The sequence below is a fragment of the Bubalus kerabau genome, chromosome 4, assembly GCF_029407905.1.
Source record: "Bubalus kerabau isolate K-KA32 ecotype Philippines breed swamp buffalo chromosome 4, PCC_UOA_SB_1v2, whole genome shotgun sequence".
Lineage (NCBI taxonomy): Eukaryota > Metazoa > Chordata > Mammalia > Artiodactyla > Bovidae > Bubalus > Bubalus kerabau.
The window spans coordinates 115,018,498-115,033,334 of record NC_073627.1 but is presented as its reverse complement, the minus strand read 5'-3'; the positions used below and the strand labels follow the sequence as shown (position 1 = coordinate 115,033,334).

Here is a 14,837-nt window from a genome sequence, read left to right as displayed (position 1 = left end):
GAAACGGACAAATTCTTAGAAAGGTACAGTTACCCAAGACTGAACCAGGAAGAAACAGAAAATATGAACAGACAAATCACAAGCACTAAAATTGAAACTGTGATTAAGAATCGATGTGTTTCTATGTGGCAACCTGGATGGGAGAGGAGTTTGGGGAAAAATTGAAACATGTACATGTATGGCTGAGTCCCTTCTCTGTTCACCTGAAACTATCATAACATTGTTTTTTTTTTTTTTTAAATTTTGTATTTGTTTATTTATTTTTTTTTAATTTTATTTTATTTTTAAACTTTACATAACTGTATTAGTTTTGCCAAATATCAAAATGAATCCACCACAGGTATACATGTGTTCCCCATCCTGAACCCTCCTCCCTCCTCCCTCCCCATTCCATCCCTCTGGGTCGTCCCAGTGCACCAGCCCCTAGCATCCAGTATCGTGCATCGAACCTGGACTGGCAACTCATTTCATACATGATATTTTACATGTTTCAATGCCATTCTCCCAAATCTTCCCACCCTCTCCCTCGCCCACAGAGTCCATAAGACTGTTCTATACATCAGTGTCTCTTTTGCTGTCTCGTACACAGGGTTATTGTTACCATCTTTCTAAATTCCATATATATGCATTAGTATACTGTATTGGTGTTTTTCTTTCTGGCTTACTTCACTCTGTATAATAGGCTCCAGTTTCATCCACCTCATTAGAACTGATTCAAATGTATTCTTTTTAATGGCTGAGTAATACTCCATTGTGTATATGTACCACAGCTTTCTTATCCATTCATCTGCTGATGGACATCTGGGTTGCTTCCATGTCCTGGCTATTATAAACAGTGCTGCGATGAACATTGGGGTACACGTGTCTCTTTCCCTTCTGGTTTCCTCAGTGTGTATGCCCAGCAGTGGGATTGCTGGATCATAAGGCAGGTCTATTTCCAGTTTTTTAAGGAATCTCCACACTGTTCTCCATAGTGGCTGTACTAGTTTGCATTCCCACCAACAGTGTAAGGGGGTTCCCTTTTCTCCACACCCTCTCCAGCATTTATTACTTGTAGACTTTTGGATCGCAGCCATTCTGACTGGTGAGAAATGGTACCTCATAGTGGTTTTGATTTGCATTTCTCTGATAATGAGTGATGTTGAGCATCTTTTCATGTGTTTGTTAGCCATCTGTATGTCTTCTTTGGAGAAATGTCTATTTAGTTCTTTGGCCCATTTTTTGATTGGGTCATTTATTTTTCTGGAGTTGAGCTGTAGGAGTTGCTTGTATATTCTCGAGATTAGTTGTTTGTCAGTTGCTTCATTTGCTATTATCTTCTCCCATTCTGAAGGCTGTCTTTTCACCTTGCTAATAGTTTCCTTTGATGTGCAGAAGCTTTTAAGGTTAATTAGGTCCCATTTGTTTATTTTTGCTTTTATTTCCAATATTCTGGGAGGTGGGTCATAGAGGATCCTGCTGTGATGTATGTCAGAGAGTGTTTTGCCTATGTTCTCCTCTAGGAGTTTTATAGTTTCTGGTCTTCCATTTAGATCTTTAATCCATTTTGAGTTTATTTTTGTGTATGGTGTTAGAAAGTGTTCTAGTTTCATTCTTTTACAAGTGGTTGACCAGAGTTCCCAGCACCACTTGTTAAAGAGATTGTCTTTAATCCATTGTATATTCTTGCCTCCTTTGTCAAAGATAAGGTGTCCACATGTGCGTGGATTTATCTCTGGGCTTTCTATTTTGTTCCATTGATCTACATTTCTGTCTTTGTGCCAGTACCATACTGTCTTTTTTTTTTTTTTTTTTTGAGATAATTAGAAGCTTTAATAAAAAATAACTCAATGACCAGGTTCAGAAATGAGACACAGCTTTAAGTAGTAATGAAAAGTAGCTTCTTTGGAATTTTTCAGGTTATGTGTGGAGTTTCATGTATGTGGTAGGTTGTTATAGCAACAGCCCCAAACCACATGCCCTCATGTGTTACTCTCCCAAACTGATGTGGGCTTGACACGTGACTTGCTTTGGCCAACTGGACATTAGCAAATGTGGCACAAAAGGAGCTTGAAAAGCCCTTGTGCTTTCGGTTTTTTTCTCTGGCTGCCCTAAGAGAGCAGGTAAAGAAGCCCAGGTGAGCTCACCTGCATGAAAATCACGATGGCTCCAGCTCTTCTGGCTCCTCAGTGGGAAAGAGAGAGAAAGAATGTCTACCAAATCAATCACATTGTCTAAAGACACTTTGTACCATGTGAACATTCAGTGACAAAAATCTTACACAAATGTAATTAACTGCAATTAGAATAACCTTTCCCTGGTGAGGTAATATGCTGCTACTGCTGCTAAGTCGCTTCAGTCGTGTCCGACTCTGTGTGACCCCATAGACCGCCTCCCACCGGGCTCCCCCATCCCTGGGATTCTCCAGGCAAGAACACTGGAGTGGGTTGCCGTTTCCTTCTCCAATGCATGAAAGTGAAATACATTGTTATAAAAATCTAAGAATACAGCAATGACATAAGACAGTAAGACTTAGTTTATTCCACATTTACCTTGAAATTCCCTTGAGGGCACAGTTACAGATCTGTATAGAAAACTCAATAACGAAGGGCCCCAGAGGACCAGCCCTGGCAACCAGCACACCCCACAGCAAAGTGACAAACAGCCGTCAAACCACTGGGCTCACTTGCTCCGCTGCAACTTGTGGATAAGAATGAATAAACTTCATTCCTGTGTCCACATTTCAGCAAAGAACAGCATCAAGAACCACCTTTCTACAGGTCTACAGGTTCCTCAGCACATTTTGGTTTGTACCTCTCTCTCCACCTTTCCTGTAGACAGGTTGCAATTAGGAAAAACTGCTGTGAAATCCATGTTGGACACATTTTAGGCTGTCATCAGGTAGGAAAGCGGGCAAGCATGTCTGCCCTTTCCTTGACCAACTGCAGTCGTTACAGCCATGGTTTCACTGCACTTGGAAAGGGCTTTGCTCCTGTTTGCACAGAAGGGTGCAGAGTCATAGCCTCAGGGAGTCAAGAAGTCATTAGATTCATCCTTCATTTGGACAATTACACTTAAGCCTTCCCAAGAGGTCCTTTATCTTCTTCAGTGGGGAGGGAACAGACTGAGTAACATCCTGAGGCCCATCTGATCTCTCTCACCAGGGCCTTGTTTTAATGATTACCATCATAGAGAGGGGGTTGATTAACTTCTAAACATCAGATTCCTTACCTGTGAAATGAGGAGGCTTCTTATACTAGGTTATTACAAGAACATGAACAAGGTACTAACACATAATAAGGCAGCAATAACACTAACCTCCTACTACAGTTTAAGCATCTGAATCCTTTCTTTGATATGCATAGTGACATCTGATAAATATGAAACAGTTCATTGAGAACCACTCTAATAGCAATCTTTCTATTCATTCCTTAACTCCTTGACACAGAATCTCTTGTTGACCAATCGACTATTTACTACAATTCAAATAATAGAACAAAAAGCAGCTTGAGAACAAATTATGACTTAAAAAGTGTTGTTTACAAAGACATATTAAGGAACATTCATCATATCATGGCTTAGTATAATCCACCAAAGTTAACTAGAACTTGTCAAAGCAAAAACAAAAAGAACAACCAAAAACCAAAACAAAAGAAAGATTCACAGAAGTCTAATGTTTTTGGAAAAGAATGCCATCAATCTGTTTCAAGATTTGAGTTCATCTAATGTCAAGAGTCAAACATCCACACAATTGTGGTTACTCTTCTCACCCTTAGGAATGAGTGACCTGTAGATATCGTTTAGAAATAATTAAAGTGCTATAACCTGGAAACACTGTTTACATCTCTAACTCAGGTCAACAAGAACACAGTACTAGATTTAGTAAATGTAATATTATCACCAGCCTAACCAGAGCAGGTATTATAAGACCCAAACTATATAACAGATTGATACGCCTGAGAAAGTTCTCAGGTTTCTCCTTCAGCATAGTACTATTTACTGTAAAATTGATAACTGTGGCTTTGTAGTAGAGCCTGAAGTCAGGTAGGTTGATTCCTCCAGTTCCATTCTTCTTTCTCAAGATCGCTTTGGCTATTCGAGGTTTTTTGTATTTCCATACAAATTGTGAAATTATTTGTTCCAGCTCTGTGAAGAATGCTGTTGGTAGCTTGATAGAGATTGCATTGAATCTATAGATTGCTTTGGGTAGTATACTCATTTTCACTATATTGATTCTTCCAATCCATGAACATGGTATATTTCTCCATCTGTTAGTGTCCTCTTTGATTTCTTTCACCAGTGTTTTATAGTTTTCTATATATAGGTCTTTAGATTCTTTAGGTAGATATATTCCTAAGTATTTTATTCTTTCCGTTGCAATGGTGAATGGAATTGTTTCCTTAATTTCTCTTTCTGTTTTCTCATTATTAGTGTATAGGAATGCAAGGGATTTCTGGGTGTTGATTTTATATCCTGCAACTTTACTATAGTCATTGATTAGTTCTAGTAATTTTCTGGTGGAGTCTTTAGGGTTTTCTATGTAGAGGATCATGTCATCTGCAAACAGTGAGAGCTTTACTTCTTCTTTGTTAATCATCTATATCCCAAAACAAAATAAAGTTTTTTTAAAAAAAGAATAGTTGTGTTTCCCTTGTGCAACTGCTTTCAGCAATTGCCAATTAGGCAACATATCCTTTCAACAGCTGGCACCTAAGAAAGTTAGAAACCAGTAAGAATGTAAGTCGTTTCACAATGCACCTTAATTTATAGTTTTGTTTTATGTCAACAACTAACTTTTTCTTCTCTCTTACATATATAAAAGCATCACCACTTGCCTATGCCCTCTAAGTAAGTAAGTAAGTGAAGTCGCTCAGTCGTGTCTGATTCTTTGTGACCCCATGGACTGTAGCCTACCAGGCTCCTCTGTCCATGGAATTTTCCAGGCAATAGTACTGGAGTGGATTGCCATTTCCTTCTCCAGTGGATCTTCCTGACCTAGGGATCGACCCCGGGTCTCCTGCATTGTAGACAGATGCTTTACCATCTGAGCCATCAAGAAAGTCATGCCCCGGAACTGCCTTAATTCCTTTCTACAGAAAGGGGATTGTAAACACATGACCAATTAGATTTTTCTTCCTGCAAGTGAGGGAAGTCCACCCTGACCTTTATCCATACTAAATAGTCAGATCAACAATAAGAAGAGTGACAGATTTTATTTTCTTGGGCTCCAAAATCACTGCAGCCATGAAATTAAGACACTTGCTTCTTGGAAGAAAAGCTATGACAACTTAGACAGCATATTAAAAAGCAGAGACATTACTTTGCCAACAAAGGTCTGTATAGTCAAAGCTATGGTTTTTCCAGTGGTCATATACAGATGTGACAGCTGGACAATAAAAAAGGCTGAGTGCCAAAGAAGTGATGCCTTTGAACTGTGGTGTTGGAAAAGACTCCTGAGAGTCCCTTGGACAGCAAGGAGATTAAACCAGTCAATCCTAAAGGAAATCAACCCTGAATATTCACTGGAAGGACTGGTGCTGAAGCTGAAGCTCCAACACTTTGGCCACCTGTTGCAAAGAACTGACTCACTGGAAAAGACCCTGATGCTGGGAAAGACTGAAGACAAGAGGAGAAGAGGACAACAGAGGATGAGATGGTTGGATAGCACCTCCCACTCAATGGGCATGAGTTTGAGCAAGCTCTGGGAAATGGTGAAGGACAGGGAAGACTGGCGTGCTGCAGTCCATGGGGTTGCAGAGTCAGACACGACTGAGCAACTGAACAAAGTCAGATCAATGCCCATTAAGTGAATGGGCATACCATAGGCCTGCAGGACATCCTGTCCACCACCTCTGTACCCGTCAGAACCTCACAAGCAATCAGCCGTGTGTAAGATACACTAATACCTATGCTGCCTCACAGCAATGAATCAACCAGACTGCCAAGACATTCCAGGAATTAACAGACAACTTTATGCAACTGGAAGGACAGCAAATTCCAGTCACATTCAGCAGCACCGCTTTAAGGCCTCAAAGAGTAAATCAAGTTGTGCTTTATTTAAAAATCTCTCCGGAATCAGAAATGTATTTTTCTAAATTACCACACACGATAATCCACTACATCACATCACTACATATCCCCTTCAAAACACTTTTCTGATCGCCTACATTGTGTTACAAACAGTAAGACAATGTTGAGGAGCCTTAAACATAATGGAGTGCCAGCCCTCTTCATGAGAGGAGGCAGCCAGAACCCCTGGAAAGTACGTTAGAAATCAGACAGGCTTGGGTGTCAGTCTTGGCCTTGCCACTCACTTGCCGTGACTGCAGTCAAACCAGCTAACTCTCTGAACCTCCGTTTCCTTATTTGTAGGATAGGGATGACAAAGATGATGATGATGTCTCATCTCGGGACTGTTGTATAAAGAGTCTGACAGAGTGTCTGACACAAATTATGACTTAATAAATGTTACCTTCTCCCCAGTTCACCTCCCATTTGTCAAAGAATTTTAAATCAATTCAGTGAGTGAGAATATTCTATAGAGCTAAGTATAATTAAAGGCAAAAGTGAAATAATCACTTTGTGAGAAAAAATAATAACAATGTCCAATATTTGTTAAGCTATTACTATGTGCCAAATGCTTTACACATACTATCTCATCTGCCTCACCTCTCCTTCAATGTGCTATTGTTGTCCATATTTTATAAATGAGGGTACCAAGGCTCTAATATGTTGGGAAATTTTTCCAAATAAGTGGCAGAGCTGAAATTTGAATCCACATAGTCTGACTCCAGAAGCCATGCACTTAACCACCAGGAAAACACTGGTTTGAATATACATGCAAAATTTTATGGAAAAACAAAAGGTAATTTATTTCAACTGGGGGATGGTGGTCAAAGAAGCCTTTGGGAAGAAGGGGATATTAGAACTGGGCCTTGGAGAAAGAGCAAGATTTCACTTTGATAGAGGTAGAGTAGAAAAGGGATTTATATAAAGGAGGACTATTCCAGGCTGAGGGATTCGCACCAAAAACATGGAGGTGTAAAATGATAGGATGTGCTGGGACACGGTGAGAAATTGGCATAGATAGATATCCCTGGGAGAAGGCAATGGTACCCCACTCCAGTACTCTTGCCTGGAGAATCCCATAGATGGTGGAGCCTGATGGGCTGCCATCTATGGGGTCGCACAGAGTCAGACACAACTGAAGCAACTTAGCAGCAGCAGCAGCAGATATCCCTGACAGAGAACGCAATGGCACCCCACTCCAGTACTCTTGCCTGGAAAATCCCATGGACAGAGAAGCCTGGGGGCTGCAGTCCATGGGGTCGCTAAGAGTTGGACACGACTGAGCGACTTCACTTTCATGCATTGGAGAAGGAAATGGCAACCCACTCCAGTGTTCTTGCCTGGAGAATCCCAGGGCTGGGGGAGCCTGGAGGGCTGCCGTCTATGGGGTCACACAGAGTCGGACATGACTGAAGTGACTTAGCAGCAGCAGCAGCAATCCCTGAGCTCATGGTAACCCTACTCCTAATTGCAAGCAAGAAGGATGGAGCAGGAAGAAGTATTAAGAAAGCAGCTTGGGACCAAATGTCATGCCTGAAATGTGTTCCAGGGGCATTTGGATCTTAGAGGCACCAGAGAGTCACAGGTGGTTGCTATGATACAGCAAAGAGAAGATACATGACATTACCCATCCTTCAAGAAAGAAACTGTCAATAATGAGGAGGAGGTATTAGAATGGGGGAGAGAAAACTGTTAGGAGGTTCCTATAATACTTGAGGAAAGACAATGGAAGCTTGGACAGGGCCAATGACAATGGAAAGGGGTATACACAAAGATATCCCAGGGGCCAGTTAGGGGGCCTGAATACTGATATGGGTGCCTGAGGAGACACTGACATTTTTGGCCAATAAGGAGAAAATAGAAATGAAAAAAAGGACAAAGCAGCTAGCAGTTCTTTGAAAAATAATGTGATTCTTTGACAAAGCAGTGTAATTGTTAGAGGTGCTTTGAGCTGCAACTTACAGAGAAGTAGACAATGAAGTAGACAATGAAGACATTTTGTTATTTCATGGAATAAGTCAAGGGACTTCTTGGAAAGCTCCAGGGACAGCTAACTGTTCAATGATGTTATTCACATCTATATGTTCAAAGAGGGACTAGGTTGGTGCCTCTGGAAACCTCTTAATTTTTTCCTCATTGACCCAAGCAGTGGCAGCAGCAGCCCCATTCCTTATGTGAAAACATCTAATAAAGGAAGACTTCTCTTTCCACATCTGTGTCTATTTTTTAGGGATAAAAATATTTCCCAGAATCCTCTGAGATGACTTCCTGTATGCTGGAATGCCACCACTGACCACCCTTAGCTACCAGGAAGTTACAGAAATAAGTATCCAACAAGCAGAATTATGATTACTGTGGATGGCTTACACCATGATATATCTATGAGCCAAGTATTACAGGTTATCAAATTCAGAAAGTGTTAATAAGAAAGAAGGGGTTATGGCTACTGAGTGGGTAACCAACAGTGTCTGCCATAAGCATTTTGAACAAAGCAATCTGCCTTCCAGAAAATGGGAATTTACAAGAAGAAAATGTGATATTTGGCCATGGACACACGTTTCTAATGAAAGTGAAGCTCTGATCTGGCAGACTCAGAACAAATAGCTTATCCTAAATTCCCTCTTCAAGATCATGAGATATTCTGAAGTCTTGAGCTTATCAGAAGATCTTCACCAGCCTAAGAAAAAGGAAAAGATGATACACAACTACTAAGATTTGTGATTCAGACTATGAGAACTCCTAACAAAGCAAGATGATTCAATTTCAGCTGAAATACAACTCTTGCTCCTCTGAGTAGTTTTGGAAATTAAAGAACATTGACTCATTCCCTTAACCATGGCTATTTAACTCTTTTCTGAATGTTCAAGTCCTATGTGTTCTTTAATGTCCAGTTCAATTTTGGCTTCCTTCATCAAATTTTTCCTATCACCAACCAATTTGTAGCTCACCATACAATTTAATACATTCACAAACATCTTCCTAATTCTGTTATCAAATTCAGTTGATTTGACCTGAAATAGTTACCAATTCTGTCCACCTCTTTTCATCTCCATTGCTGATAACTGTTTATGTTTACTGGGCATGTACTTCATTGCAAGGCATTATTCTACACACTTTACAATTATTAATTCATTTAATCTTTTAACAACTCTATGAGATAAATTATAGTAATCATTTTATACATGAGGAGACTTGGAAATAGAATTGTTAAGTAACTTGTTCAAATTCACATAGGTAATAAGTGATACAGATATTACTGAGAAATCATTTCTTAATTGATACATTACATTTCATCTCTTATAACTCACATCCCATTCACCTAAACTATTGCAACAGGATCCTGTCAATTTCCTTGCCTGGACTTAACTCCTCTCCATGCAGTCTTTATCCTAAAGCTAGAATGATCTTTAAAAAATGCAAAACTTGGTCATGGTAAATTCCTCCCCAAACTTTCTACGCTGTCCAAGATTTTGCCCCATTTACCTCTCCAGTCTTATCTTGGGTTATCCTTCTCCTAGAACTTTTGATTCTAACCACCTTTACACTTTCATTCCTTCCTACCCAATAGCCTTTGCACAGGCTGTCCCTCTACCTAAAAGGCTCTTCCTTATCTCCAATTTTGCCTTCCCTACCTATTCAAATCTACTTATCCTTCAGAACATCACTGAAATGTCACTCCACACACAGGAAAGCCTTCTTCCCACCTTCAGTTCAGTTCAGTTGCTCAGTCGTGTCCGACTCTTTGCAACCCTATGAACCACAGCACGCCAGGCCTCCCTGTCCATCACCAACTCCCAGAGCCTACCCAAACCCATGCCCATTGAGATGGTGATGCCATCCAACCATCTCATCCTCTGTCGTCCCCTTCTCCTCCTGCCCTCAGTCTTTCCTAGCATCAAGGTCTTTTCAAATGAGTCAGCTCCTCACATCAGGTGGCCAACATTTTGGAGTTTCAGCTTCAGCATCAGTCCTTCCAATGAACACCCAGGACTTATCTCCTTTAGGATGGACTGGTTGGATCTCCTTGCAGTCCAAGGGACTCTCAAGAGTCTTCTCCAACACCACAGTTCAAAAGCATCATTTCTTTGGTGCTCAGATTTCTTCACAGTCAAACTCTCACATCCATACATGACCACTGGAAAAACCATAGCCTTGAGTAGACAGACATTTGTGGACAAAGTAATATCTCTGCTTTTTAATATGCTGTCTAAGTTGGTCATAACTTTCCTTCCAAGGAGTAAGCATCTTTTAATTTCATGGCTGCAGTCACCATCTGCAGTGATTTTGGAGCCCAAAAAATAAAGTGAGCCACTGTTTCCACTGTTTCCCCATCTATTTGCCCTGAAGTGATGGAACCAGATGCCATGATCTTAGATTACCCCACTTAAAGATTAGCTCAAGTTCTGAAGGTCATAGCAGATTCTGTTAATTACTAAATGATCAGTCATACAAGGACAGGGCTGAGTTTGCATATTTCATTCATCAGTGTATTTCTAGCAGTGAGCCCACTGTTTCACTCAGAAAGCAGTCCACTTTTACAATAAGTACAAGTCTAAGCTTTCTTGCCAACAGTGCATGTTCTTTGAGGTCAGTGACTGTGCCTCAAAGAGGTGGGCTACTCTAGTAAAGAGAATACGGGCTTTGGTTATGTTAATTCAAAACCCATCTCTGGATGCATGATTTCTCAAGTCTCAACTTTCCCAACTTTAAGAGGAAATAATTACATTGAAGAATAAAAGAGATACTGAAAGTAATGTACTAGGAAACCTGGCAGCAAATGCTCTTTAAATTGTTCTTCCCAGAGGGTCACTGGCATGAGCAGTGACGCTGCACAGCAGAGGTCCAGTGACCTCCCCCACCTCCCACACAATTCACCTTGGGCCAAGCTTCCTTCTCCACCTGTTCACCTGCATGAATATCATCATGTGGAGATAGGCAAAAATGCTACAGTGAGCAAGAGGTTAAGGATTTGCTAGGTGCAGAGGGAAGTAAGAGGACAAAATGAACATGGTATGTGCTGAGTATCCACTAAGTGACAAGCATTTTCATACATTATCTCATTTAATATTTAGCAGAAGTAAATCTCATTCTACAAATGCAGAAACTGGGGCTCAGAGAGGTTAAATGTCTCACCCATGGGCTTTGAGCAGGTAGGTGGTAGAGACCCGACTTGAACTCTGGTCTGCATAGGATTTGCTGCTGCTACCCCAAGGTAATACCTCCAAAACAATTTTCTTCCTCGCTCTTGCTCTCAGGTAAATGTGCTTTAAAGACCCAAGACATCTTTTACCTATCTTTAAAGTCAACCTGACCCAGTGGGAAGAATTAAACAATTTAGTAATATGTGAGCACTCAGTGTCTCACAATTACCTATCTGCAAATGAATTACACATGCTGGAGTTTCTCTTTCAAAAAGCTACATGCTGCTTAAGTAGAAAAACTAACTCAATTCAAAATGCCCAATACTAAATTGTTGACTAGAGAATTTTTTAAAAATTAACCTAATTTTGAATGAGTTTTAATTGATGAATTAAAAGTAGCTAGTCATTATCATTCTCTGGGCCTAAATGAAGTTAATAAAATGAAAGATTAGGTGGAGAAGGGAGAAGGAAGACAGGGGAAATTGTGTCCCCTCTGAGATGCTACACAAGCCCAGGGCTTGAAATGAAGAACTAAGCACCCAAGACCCCCCTACAACTAGTTCCATCACGCAACCTATATACTGAGGTTGCCCAACATGCAACCCATCCACTGCTGCTGCTGCTAAGTTGCTTCAGTTGTGTCCGACTCTGTGCGACCCCATAGACAGCAGCCCTCCAGGCTCCCCCGGCCCTGGGATTCTCCAGCCAAGAACACTGGAGTGGGTTGCCATATCCTTCTCCAATGCATGAAAGTGAAAAGTGAAAGTGAAGTCACTCAGTCGTGTCTGACTCTTCACAACCCCATGGACTGCAGCCTACCAGGCTCCTCTGTCCATGGGATTTTCCAGGCAAGAGTACTGGAGTGGGTTGCCATTGCCTTCTCTGAACCCATCCACTACCCGTGCCCAAATCTCCTGGGACTTTTGTGAATGCCACTTCTGAGGACTTACTCCAGATCTACAGATTCAGATTCTCTGGAAGATGATGCTCAGGAAATGGCATTTTAACAAACACCCCAGATGTTTCTGATTCATCCCAAGGTTTGGAAACAGCATTGGGTGCTCAGTAAAAATGCAAAGATCAAGATGATTCTGCATATTTATTTACTTTGTGGGGATACAATTTTCTGTAAGAATCTTGAAAACGTTTTAATGAATAATATATTTATCCCAGCAACTCTAAAGACCAGGCAGTCCCACTTTCAAAATGAGGGAATCAAGTCTTAAAATACATGTGACATGTCCACCCTTTACAATCAGGAATCAACTACTTGCACCTAGAGGAGAGGGATAAACAGTTACCAATTCACCGATTAGTGCATTTTATACTGTAAATCTAATCCACTTGATTAACTTACGTTTGTATGCAATTCCTAGTTAATTCTTTCTTGTGGGGGAATGGCATTTTTCTAAATTTATAACTTCAGTATGCTCCTTAGTTACAAATAGACTCCCTGACTCAACTACTAATTGCATGTTCAGGACACTCTTTTATTCTTCTGTACAACCCCCAGGAATGGTAAATTTTTTAGATAAATTACTTCCTTTTATTCCTCCTTACCACTGATTAAAGGCAATCCACTAGCCAATTCTCTCACCTGCTATCCTACCATTTCAAATTTTGGAAATGGAAATGTAGATCGTAAAAGAAACCTAATTGTTGAACAGCTTCTTGTAATTAAGCAAATATCTCTAATCTTTCCTTAGTTTAGCAGTCTCTCTTCCTTTGTTTCTGGGGACTTGCTCCAAGCCTAAAGGGTCCCTGAAACTTGAGGGTCAAGTACCCAAGGCAACAATTCATTAGCCATGGGCTTTACTGGAGTCTTCCCAATTGGAGGAGCTCTGAGAGTCTCATCACCTTGGAAACACAACAGCAAGCTCCCTGAATATACACAGAGTATAGATTTTTAAGCACCATAAGAAAATAGGGTTTAGTTATCCCCAAATGTAAGAGTCATGATTCAAAAGTGTCACTGACTGGGAAGCATCTTCAGTCAGGAATAGCATCTTCAAGCTGACAAGTCACAAATATGTGTTCTTTTGCTAACCAAACCGGTAGTTGAGGAAAAGCTCAAAAATATCCCATCTCTATCTTTAATTTTTCTCCTAAAAACGGAATGGCTTCCTCTGAAACTGGCAAGGCCACTGCCAATACAATTACCACTGGTGTGTATGGAACACTCAAGTTACCTACGTCTTTAAATCCTGATTTTTGGAAATAGAAGTGCGAAAGATACACTCATAGAAGACATTTTGAACCTTAAAATGGAACTGCTTGTTTTGATGCAAATGGCTGGGGGGTGGGGTGGGGGCGGTGAGGCGGTAAATTTCTCTCGGACTATCCTTTCTAGTATTACAAGTTGTCTAGTCTGGATCATTAGTATCAATATGTTGTTTGCTGAATGATCAGATGAATGAAATCAGTTCTTAACTTATTCGAATGCACTGAAAGGGCTCAACAACACTGATCAAATGACCCTTCTATTATTTCGTTCGCAATAAATTCAATCAAATTTACGGAGCGCCTAGGCGATGCTAGGCACTATGCCAGGAGCCTGAGATACAAAAATGAATGAAGCAAGGTGCTAGTTTATTAATGATTTCAAGATTTGAGAGGGCACAGCCTCGCTCCCCCTTCCACCGAAGCCTGCAAGGCTGTGGAACCAATCGTACTCTACATCTCCCAGCACCTGGGAACACTTTACTTCCATTCCAACTCACGAACCCAGCACCAGGGCTCTCCCGGAAAGAGCCAAACCCTTAAGTTCAACTCCGCACCGAGCTAACTCCGGAGTCCGTGGCTCACCGGGCGAGATTCCTTGCACCTGTCCGCCCGCCCGTCGGGGTGCGCCAGACCCCGCACCCGCTTACTTTGCCACTGTCGCTCACACCAAGGAGGTGGTCCCGTATCACCTCCATGGGGCAGGTCCAGGTGGAGTGGACGAACGTCCCTCGGAAGATGTGCGCCAGGGGCGGCATCCGGGCGGCACACATGTAAGCGGTGGCGCGCAGCGCGGAGTCCGCGGGCGGAGGAGGGCGCACCGGCCGAACGCGCGGCGAGGACTCCCTGTGGCTGCGGGCAGCTGCCGAGCCGGCACCCGCTCAGGCCTCGGCCTGCCCCCGCTTCCGCGCGATCGCCTGCCCCCTGCAGACCGCGCCCAGGGGCTGGCTTCCTGCCTCCTCGATGCCAATAGGATTTGTCTCCCGTGAGTTGGTTCCAGTCTTTCTCTCCTCCCCTGCTTTATTTTTTGATACAGTTAACTCTTTGAGTTTCCAAAATCACCGCTCACGTAGCGATTCTTTTAACCCTTGGTGGCTGTCGCCCATGCAGGGGGCCGGAGGTGAAGGGAGGAGCTGGAGGATTCAGGATTCCAGACCTGTAACTTTAACTGATCACTGCATCTGCTTTCTCCTCCGCCTTTAATTAGCACACCCAGAGTCACATCTACCTGCTTTATTGCCCTTTAAACTCTTAGCTATTTGTGGCTCAACTCTGGGCCTATTCAACCACAAGGTCTTACCTGGCACAAGTTCAGTGCCAGGGTGACAGGTCTGTTATGGCTGACTACCTGGAGAAGGGAATGGCTATCCACTCCAGTATTCTTAGGCTTCCCTGGTGGCTCAGATGGTAAAGAATCTGCCTACAGTG

The 14,837-nt window shown here is 41.9% G+C and overlaps 1 protein-coding gene across 3 annotated transcripts in view; it reads right to left on the bottom strand.

Moving 5' to 3' along the window:
- GDA (guanine deaminase) overlaps positions 1-14,837 on the bottom strand; it is a 248,433-nt gene that overhangs the window by 105,300 nt on the left and 128,296 nt on the right. The window contains exon 1 of one of the 3 annotated variants that reach the window (XM_055578306.1): positions 14,060-14,354. The exons of 1 other annotated variant lie outside the window; for it this stretch is intronic. In XM_055578306.1, coding sequence (XP_055434281.1) covers positions 14,060-14,182 — 123 coding nt within the window. In that variant the 5' untranslated portion in view covers positions 14,183-14,354. Of the gene's footprint in view, positions 1-11,181; positions 11,308-14,059; positions 14,355-14,837 lie in introns of those variants that run through there. One more of the 3 variants, XM_055578308.1, reaches the window with a different exon arrangement.